Source organism: Formica exsecta, unplaced genomic scaffold, assembly GCF_003651465.1.
Source record: "Formica exsecta isolate Colony F162 unplaced genomic scaffold, ASM365146v1 scaffold111, whole genome shotgun sequence".
In the NCBI taxonomy this organism is placed as follows: domain Eukaryota; kingdom Metazoa; phylum Arthropoda; class Insecta; order Hymenoptera; family Formicidae; genus Formica; species Formica exsecta.
The window spans coordinates 547,838-558,223 of NW_021848451.1; the positions used below are offsets into that span (position 1 = coordinate 547,838).

The 10,386-nt window shown below is 41.3% G+C and overlaps 1 protein-coding gene across 2 annotated transcripts; it reads right to left on the reverse strand.

The window, feature by feature from the left end:
• Positions 1–1,314: 1,314 nt before the first annotated feature.
• Positions 1,315–7,710, reverse strand: LOC115236625 (PE-PGRS family protein PE_PGRS61-like). 2 transcript variants are annotated; one of them, XM_029809208.1, is made up of 4 exons: positions 7,679–7,710; positions 3,402–3,681; positions 2,960–3,316; positions 1,315–2,817 (listed from the first exon to the last, which is right to left on the reverse strand). In XM_029809208.1, exons 1-4 carry the CDS (start codon positions 7,688–7,690, stop codon positions 2,606–2,608), a joined length of 861 nt encoding a protein of 286 aa, XP_029665068.1. In that variant the 5' UTR covers positions 7,691–7,710; the 3' UTR covers positions 1,315–2,605. The 2 variants fall into 2 exon arrangements, with proteins under 2 accessions (XP_029665068.1, XP_029665058.1); XM_029809198.1 differs by lacking the exon at positions 7,679–7,710 and adding an exon at positions 6,027–6,078.
• Between the last annotated feature and the right edge of the window lie 2,676 nt (positions 7,711–10,386).

The window sequence follows — 10,386 nt, forward strand, 5'->3', positions numbered from 1 at the left end:
TATTTAATATTATAATAAAATATAATTATTATATTTTTCGTTTAATTTGAGAGAAAGCAAAACTTGATGTTAAAGAGGCATCTCAGAAAATAAAGAATATTTAAAAACTAAATAATGTATAACTTGTGCTTTATAGTTGAGGGCACTTTAATAAGATGCCATTATGAAGATGAGGTAAATAAGGAATTTTCCATATAATAATGGAAGATATAATATGCATCTATTATTACATTTTAATATTGATAATATATAGATAAATTCTTTGGTAAATGATTAATTTTTCCAAATAACTTTTTCAAACAATGTAAATTATCTTATGTTATCATTATATTTTTTTTCTTTTCTTGTCATTATTTGTTTGCTAAATTTTATACTTACCATCGTAAAAAATACTATAGCAAAGATAACATACTATTACTGTATTTGTATTGCATAATAATGTCATTTATATCATCTTTCTTGTTAATTGTTTTATATGAGCCACATCTACTTCCACGAATCTTTTAATAAATAAGCTCGTAAATTATGCAATCCGCAAGTATAGACAGAATGAAGACACTTAATTTAACAGTGTAAACTTATGCTTAATTTATTCCTTATTGCATACGATGTCTCAATTATGTGAAATATTTTTAATTAATTTTTATTATAAAGATAGAGTATAAAATATTATTTAGCAGTAAAATGTATGTGCAATAATCAGAAAAAAGAATTAAATTTGTCAATATGTGAATAAAGCGGCAATCATGATTATATATAAATTTTAATCAGTTATACTGAAATCCAATATAGTTCAGATATATTAAATAAATATCAACTTTTATAAATCCAAGGAAATCTATATAAAAATCTCGCATTATTGATGCATGTAAATATTTAAAAAACAATCTCATATATTAGTTAGTAGTTTGAACAACTGCAATAAATGTTTATCTAAAAAGAGATATACTAAACTAATACTAATTTATAACTACAAAACCTATTTTTTATTTAGTTTTGAGTCTAAAAGAGTTGGAAGAATGAAGGAGTTGAAAACCATTTAATTTAAATTTGTAGACTGTTATATTTTTTTTTAATGCAATGTAATTTAATTCAAAATAATGAATAAATTAATATACTTGTTATTACTCTAGTAATTATTTTTGAATGATGATTATAAGCGTTGTATATAATCAAATTTTAACTAGATAATATCGAACATTTAATGAAAATATCGTGAGATTAAAAGCCAATAAAATGAACTAAGAAATGCAATGGGTGAAGTAAAGGAAAGGGAAGGAAGAACAGATATAATTATTTGATGATAGACAAGAGTGAGTTTTAAATACTGATGCTTTATTTTATATAAAGTATTGTATAAATGTATAAACGCTATAAATATGTGGTATCTATCTATGGTGGTGGTGGGGTGCTAGTCGTGATCGCAAAGAAAGGGTATGACGAGGGCGGGCGGGGTCGGAGGCCGGCGGCGGCGAGCCATCTATTTACATTCATTCACTCACAAAAAAGGCTGACCTACCATAATCTACCGGTCTCTCCTTTTCACTAACATATAACACGATTATATAATATATGTGTAATTGTGTGTAAATATATACGAATACACATATATAGTAATATGGTGTATGTGTGTGTATGTATGTGAGCGCGCATGTGGTAATGTGTTCATATATATATATGTGCGAAAATAATAGATAATAGTATGTATACATATATATATAAGAAAAACATATATGTGCATGGACGAGTATGTAATAATAATATGTATGCTTGGGGAAAGTGCGGCAGTAAGTATAACAACATGCGGGAAGGTGCGCTCAGAAGCGCGACCGACCCAAGAAAAAAAAAGAGAAGTAGTAAATATGTACGTGAAGAGCAGCGGCCTTACGGATGGTGGAAGACGCAAGAGAAGAAGAGCTTAGTGTCGGAACAACGGTAAGTGTTCAGAAAACAGAACAGATCCGGTTGATCCGACGACGAAGTACCAAAGCTTGTCCATTTGCCAGGCCCATGGCGGTGCAGCGTGACACGTGTGTGCACGGTTGGCTTTATTGCACGCGGTTGCAACTCGGAATATGCGCGTGAATGAATGGTAAATGTCGATGTCCGAGAGACGGCGATGTTCTGCCTATTCGTGGGCGAAAGCTCGTCGAGAGGCGACGAGATCTTCAGGTGAGCAGAGATCGGTGAACGCGGCACGAGTCGTTTCTTGCCTTTATCGTTGGTCTCGTAAGATGAACGGTAATTGACTAAATTTTACCCGAGTTTGTAACGGGTCGAGAGCGAGAGGGAGAAACAAAACGCGAAACCGCGAATCACGAGTAGCCGAATCTCGTTTGTTGTCATCCCCGGGAGAATTCGATCCGACACGGCGCGTCCGTCTTTCGAATTACGCTTCGTCGACCGTTCCGCGTTTTATGTGTGTGATTCCGAGTGATCTATCGATCATATCACTGGCGTCAGATGCGCTCCGACCATGTTCCCAGACTGGACGAAGCTTTGGGAAGAAGACGTTGAGCGCGTTTGAGGATCGTTCGAGACCGGTAAGTGACTGTGGTAAGTTTGCCGCCGTCGCCGAGCCGAGATCGCTGGGGTCTTAAAACGTCTACGCCCACTTGCCGATGGGCGCCGGGATGACGGCTCCATGAGCGCCGAGTCCGGCGTGGATGGCGCCAGATGGTCCGTTGATCACAGCGACTCCGGCATCACCACCACCGAGAGCGCCACCATAACCGCCAGCACCACCGCCGATGACAGCAATGGCACCAGGGCCAGCGAGTCCAGCTCCGCCGAAACCGCCGGCGAAACCACCACCACCTTTGGAAAATATATCATTAGCAGAAGACTTAAGTACATTTGGTTGATAGAAGAAGAAAAATAAAAGAAAGGAGCTAGCTATTGGAGATGTATTAACTTAAATAATGTAATGCAGTTTGTTTGTATGATCGGTAAAACTTACCTCCGAGAGCAATGCCAGCACCACCACCGGGCGCGGCGTTAGCAGCAGCTCCAGAGCTTCCATCATCACCGTTGATGCCACCAGATCCGGCGTAGAAAGCAACACCACCATAGCTAGGTCCAACGAGGTTAGCAGTAGCCTGGGACGGTCCAACGAGGGTGGCGGTTCCCTGAGACGGTCCAACGAGGGTGGATGGGCCAGCAGCAGGTCCTACAAGACTGGCCGGTCCAGTGCGAGGTCCACCAACGGACTTGGCGCCCTCCTGAGGTCCTACGAGATCAGATGGTCCGGTCTGGGGTCCAACGTTGGCCTTGGGTCCCTCAGCGGGTCCAATGTCGGACCTACCGCCGATGACTCCTGCGAAAAGAACGAGCGATCATTTAACATCGACATGTTTTGCATTGTCGGTGGTAAAAGGAGACTTGGATATGCGGCTACGCACCACCAGAGACAATTTGTTGAATTCCAGCAGCACCAGCCGCCGCTGCCGCACCAGCAGCATAGCTGGCACCAAGACCACCAGATCCCAAGCTGGAGGCACCACCCTGGAGAGAGGCGGCGGTTCCAGCACCAGCGGCGAGTCCACCGGTCAGACCGGCACCACCATGTCCACCACGTCCGGTGATGGCCAGACCAGCGCCACCGTAGCCACCGTAGCCACCGTAACCGCCATGGGCGAGTCCGGCACGGGCCGTCGCTACCGCTAAGCAGGCGAACACAATCTGGAAGAGAAGTACGAAATAATTTTCACTGAGTTTTGTGTGACGGTGATCCGATTTTCGATCAAGACCTTTAAAATTTAAAAACGTCGGACGATGAGTATTACATGATTTACGGAAGCGTTGCATGCGCGCGTCGTTGAGTAGCTATCGCCGTTACGGATCTAGATTTCCATTGGCTTGACGCCGATTACCAGGTAGAAGCAACATAATCGCGGCTTTCACTTTTGATTTCCGCGAACGTCGGCTCGCGATCGTTTACGAAGAAACTCCGAAATGACGGAAACGGCATCGCGTGAGAGGAAGTTTCTAAATGATCTCTTCATGATGATCTCGAAATCTCTCATCGGTGTTGAGTTCGTGCATTTGCGTTGCGTTGCAAAATGCAGTGGGAAATGCGCGCGAATACATTGAACGACGAGATGAAATATCCGTAACTATTCGCCGTAACGTTTCGTAATCGGCTTGATAGCGCTATGATTCTCCCCACCTTTCTTTCTTGTACATACATCGGTTATCCTAGTCGCCACACCTAATGACCGTATTAGGAAAAGAAACTCTTCTAAGGTATCCGCTAATAGGCCGTTGCACGCGCAACACGCGTATCGTCGAACCGTAAAAAAAGTGCAGTCGCGATTGCATAAAATCCACGCCGGTAAGTTAATACGAATCAACTGGGGCGAGATATTTCACGAGGATCATAATTAATCGGCTGATTAAATCTGATTTTATTTAGCACGGAATCATTTTTTTTTTAATCAACATTAATCAATATTAATTAAGAAACAATTTTTTATCAATCAAGAAATTTCGAGAATTCTAAGAAATTTTCAGGAAAATGTGAGATTTAGATACAAATTGCACGTATCGGCTATGGTTACGTTATGTCTCGCGAGATACGTTTGAATACGTAATACGGGAAGTGGCGTTTAGAAAGGAAATGTTTAACGCGGCCGTAGACCCGTGTCGAGCAATCGACCGATTAGATATATCGGTGCTCTGTTAACATACGTAACCGATATTTCGCGATCGCGTGCGAGAGTGGCATTAGACACGACGGCGTGTGTGTCACGCCCGGTTGGAGACCGTTGCAAACTTAAATGGCACCGCGGCCTGGAATTATGCATATCTAACGACTTCGCGAAACTTTCACATCCGCGGAACGTAAACGAATCGACTATCACCTCGGCCGCGCTCGTGTGACGTGGTTGACCGAGCGTTCCCGCGACCTCGCGATCGGAAAAAGATCGATCGTGTGTCGATTTCAAAATCGCCCGTGCGACCGAGTCGCTCGCTCGCTATCCGTCTCTTCCGTCGACATTTGCGAAGACATTGCATTGAGATAATGTCTATCGCAATGCAACGAAAATATCGTTATCGAAGAGTTTTACTGATACTACAATAATTAGTAGAAAGATCGAACGATTAACGGGATTGACAATTATATTATATTTTCAGAAAATAAATGAAGCCGAACGCAACGATGTTGTCAATACAATAAATGTTACGAACGTAAGACGATACGAGGAAAGTAAGGTAAAGAGTGACAAGATGCGTATGAACGATCGCGGAATTCGTGAATGAAGATGCATCGGGAATAGAACCGGTTCCGTTTACTCAATGATGATGATGCTGCTACGACAACCGGTTTCGCCGAGAGCGGTTGGCGCGCGATGCGGTAAGATTTCTTTGTTTTATGAATGAAAGTCGTGTCTCTCTTGTTTGTCTGTTTGCGTTCTCGTCGGAAGAAATAGCGAGAGTATCCCAACCGTGACATTGAATCATCACGGTTGCAGTAAGAGGCGAAGAAATGCAACGGTACAACGGAGACGCATTAATAGACGCGAATATGTATTATTGATCCGAATGGAAAACTTTCGAGCTTGCAAGACGGTTGCATTTATCTTTCGCTTGAAGATACTCCGATATTCTAAATGCAATCTTGTGTTAATTCTATTTCTCGTTTGATTTCAATTATGAAGCGTCAGAATGAGATACTTAAAAGCCGAGAGAAACTTTCACAGCGATTATCAGAAAAAAATACGAGTAATATTGTTAGAAGAAAAAAGTCGAAGTAATTTAAAGATCGTTCTAAGTTTTGAAATTGACACTATATTTATTCACAATAGAGAATGAAAACAATCCGATCAAAAGACGGATGAACTCGAGGAAACACATAATTTTCGAGTAAAATTACCGAGAAACTATTTATTCGTTAGAGCAACAAAGACGCGAGCGAGAATACGTGCAAGCAGCAAAATCTAATAAAGTCCGATCGAGAGCGCAAAGAGATTACGAGTTAAACACCTCGCGAACACCTCACCAACCCCAAGCCGTGGAATACTCACAAAGGCCTTCATGTTTGGTGTGTGTATTGGGCTGGTAGTCCGGTGAATGACTGACTTGGGCCGGGTCGGCGGGCCTTATATACGCCTAACTCTACTCTGGACACGCTCCACAATCACCATCCTTTCGAAAGCAAGCAAGGCGCTCCACCACCCTCTCCTCCAGAAAAACTATAATCCACGCGGGGCCCCCGAGCGGCCGTCGCAAGCGATAATCCCACCGCCTGGTTTGAGGGCGAAGGGGGATCCCCCGTTTTAACGGCAACGATATGGATAGAGATTGCCGTTGTAAGTTGTATCCACGTCTAATACGGAGCAGCCTCCTACTCTCCTCTCCCGCCCCGTCAGATCGGTGTGGACTACACGCTCGACTTGTACATTGCACCAAGTGCAACCGAGCACCACCCGGGTTACATGGTCACCTATGATACAACTCTCTTTCTTGCAGGCGTGGTGCACGCGAGCGGTGCACGGCTCGCACGGTTAGCGGCTCGAACAGCACGGAATCTTTCCCGGCCAAGATAGAAGGCGCAGGTGCAGTGCCGATAACAGTAACGCGTCCGATAATCGTCACTTTAGCTAATTAAACCATCTCTCGTGATGCATCGTTGTCCGGCAATCGCGGAATGAAGCCGCGCAGGCTTTTAGATGATGGAAGTAGATGTTTTTCCATTGAAGTTTTTTTCAGAGAAGTTTTGTAACAGTCTGTGATGTTTTCGGGAAGATAAAGAATAAACAACATTGCTTTGTGCATTATAATAATGATGAGTAAATAATGTAGAAAAATAATTAAAGATGATTGAGAAAGAGATCTAAAGATATCAAAAGATATCTCTGAAGAAAAGAAGTGTATGCTACATACATACATAATTATATCTGTTAACTGAACTATATGATAGCTGATGAAAATTATTACAGCTTTGTGTGATAAAGTCATACGCATTGTACGTTTAGTTTACTATTATTTCGTTGCAATTTTAAGGCTAAAAAAATTTAAAGAGGCGATTTAATAGATCGTCACGATTGGTGAAAATAATGTCCTGACCTCAGGTTCACGATAAATCCTCGGATAATCAGGCAAAATGCACTACGTAATGCGCTTATTTCAACAACGTTTGTTTTAAACCAATTCTGGGCTTTTAATTTTTTACATTCATTTAGAATGCAGAGTGGTTTTTACAAAAAAAATATAGAAGTCGATACAAAACGTTTAAATAATCAAAAGTTATTACTGTTCATGAAAAGTGCGCAATCTCTATGCACAACATCCGAGTAAAAATCACGGTAACGCGAACCGTAGTTTACATTCGGACATGAGCGACTGTCGCACGAAATTATCAGAAAAAAATACGAGTAATATTGTTAGAAGAAAAAAGTCGAAGTAATTTAAAGATCGTTCTAAGTTTTGAAATTGACACTATATTTATTCACAATAGAGAATGAAAACAATCCGATCAAAAGACGGATGAACTCGAGGAAACACATAATTTTCGAGTAAAATTACCGAGAAACTATTTATTCGTTAGAGCAACAAAGACGCGAGCGAGAATACGTGCAAGCAGCAAAATCTAATAAAGTCCGATCGAGAGCGCAAAGAGATTACGAGTTAAACACCTCGCGAACACCTCACCAACCCCAAGCCGTGGAATACTCACAAAGGCCTTCATGTTTGGTGTGTGTATTGGGCTGGTAGTCCGGTGAATGACTGACTTGGGCCGGGTCGGCGGGCCTTATATACGCCTAACTCTACTCTGGACACGCTCCACAATCACCATCCTTTCGAAAGCAAGCAAGGCGCTCCACCACCCTCTCCTCCAGAAAAACTATAATCCACGCGGGGCCCCCGAGCGGCCGTCGCAAGCGATAATCCCACCGCCTGGTTTGAGGGCGAAGGGGGATCCCCCGTTTTAACGGCAACGATATGGATAGAGATTGCCGTTGTAAGTTGTATCCACGTCTAATACGGAGCAGCCTCCTACTCTCCTCTCCCGCCCCGTCAGATCGGTGTGGACTACACGCTCGACTTGTACATTGCACCAAGTGCAACCGAGCACCACCCGGGTTACATGGTCACCTATGATACAACTCTCTTTCTTGCAGGCGTGGTGCACGCGAGCGGTGCACGGCTCGCACGGTTAGCGGCTCGAACAGCACGGAATCTTTCCCGGCCAAGATAGAAGGCGCAGGTGCAGTGCCGATAACAGTAACGCGTCCGATAATCGTCACTTTAGCTAATTAAACCATCTCTCGTGATGCATCGTTGTCCGGCAATCGCGAAATGAAGCCGCGCAGGCTTTTAGATGATGGAAGTAGATGTTTTTCCATTGAAGTTTTTTTCAGAGAAGTTTTGTAACAGTCTGTGATGTTTTCGGGAAGATAAAGAATAAACAACATTGCTTTGTGCATTATAATAATGATGAGTAAATAATGTAGAAAAATAATTAAAGATGATTGAGAAAGAGATCTAAAGATATCAAAAGATATCTCTGAAGAAAAGAAGTGTATGCTACATACATACATAATTATATCTGTTAACTGAACTATATGATAGCTGATGAAAATTATTACAGCTTTGTGTGATAAAGTCATACGCATTGTACGTTTAGTTTACTATTATTTCGTTGCAATTTTAAGGCTAAAAAAATTTAAAGAGGCGATTTAATAGATCGTCACGATTGGTGAAAATAATGTCCTGACCTCAGGTTCACGATAAATCCTCGGATAATCAGGCAAAATGCACTACGTAATGCGCTTATTTCAACAACGTTTGTTTTAAACCAATTCTGGGCTTTTAATTTTTTACATTCATTTAGAATGCAGAGTGGTTTTTACAAAAAAAATATAGAAGTCGATACAAAACGTTTAAATAATCAAAAGTTATTACTGTTCATGAAAAGTGCGCAATCTCTATGCACAACATCCGAGTAAAAATCACGGTAACGCGAACCGTAGTTTACATTCGGACATGAGCGACTGTCGCACGAAAAGTTTGTCCCCGTGGAAAAATCAGAAAGAAAGGAAATCCAAGGATGGCAAAAGCGCAATTCTGATTACGGTACGCTCATTACGTTAGAAACGAGGCGTTCGCATCGTGAAGGAGTTTCACGTTTGGCGTGAATGCTGAAACGTTTTAAAGAGTTGGAATTACGGGTCGTTAAATGGCTTTAAGAGACCTGAATTCTTTTCTAAATAGATTGCCTGCCGCCGCCGCCGCCGTTGCTGCTGCTGCAGCTCTGTCGGTTGTTACTTATTACCCCAACCCGTTAATTCCAGCTGAAAGAGCTGGAAATAAGATGGCAAAACCTAAGGACTAAAGAATTGTCTGATATTGTGAGCGATTGAATTATGATCGCCGTATAGTATACTCGACGATCCGATTATTTTCAAATTGCTTTAGCCAATTAGAGCTGTTATCTCAAAATGCTTATAAACGTCATTTTATGGCTGTACCAGCTGATTTTATTTTTATTTATTATTTTTGCGATAACACGTAACGTACACGTAAAATTATCATCGATGCTAATTACAATATTATTTTAATAATAAATCCTATAATCTTTTTTGGTTTTTTAATCTTAATCGAAAAAAATTGCATCTTACGATGATTTACAATCAACGAAGTGGCACTTATAAATACGAAATTACTTTACACGTCCTGGATTACGCGCGTAAATAGAAATGCCAAGTTCCGTCGAGACTTTCTCGCAAATAAAGCTCATTATACAATTCCGGTTCCCACCGGATAAATCATGAAAATACGAGGCGAACCAAAATCGTCCTCCCCTTCTGTTCGTTAGACACGTGTGCGATAAAATAAATTCTTGAACATTCAAGTACACAGCACGCACGTATAACGATCACGGTATGCCGGGAATGGCAGCTGTCTTCGTTCATTTCCCATTTATGACTATATGCCAGCTGACAACGTGTACCCCTCAATATAGATATGGCGTTAAATAATTCCTATCGCTATGTATATGTGCGTGCTCTCACCTTATTAGACTTATATATCTTCCACTTTCTCAAAAATTTCTTCATTAAAAGAAGCGTAGTACAACGCATTCATTCTGCGCAATAAATTACGCAAGTCACACGTAAATTTTACATCATGCGCGTGTATTATATGCATAATAGTACTTAGATAACATCACATTACGTTTTTATTATGAACGTTACAATCGATTTCAATCTCTCCTATCTATTTAAACTTTCTTACCATTTATTTGTACTTATATCTTTGCCCCCCCCCCTCCCCTTAAAAAAATAGAACAAAGATACGATATAAAAACGCTGTACGTTATCGAAATCTTCCATCTCCGCGATTTTGCACAATTCAAGTGCAATTCGCGCACCGCCGTCCGAT

Excerpts from the sequence above, each read along its gene's own strand:
- LOC115236625 (XM_029809208.1), bottom strand. Across the intron at positions 3,317-3,401 it reads TCAACAAATTGTCTCTGGTG|GAGTCATCGGCGGTAGGTCC; the intron begins GTGCGTAGCCGC and ends TTCTTTTCGCAG. Across the intron at positions 2,818-2,959 it reads TGCTGGCATTGCTCTCGGAG|GTGGTGGTGGTTTCGCCGGC; the intron begins GTAAGTTTTACC and ends TATTTTCCAAAG.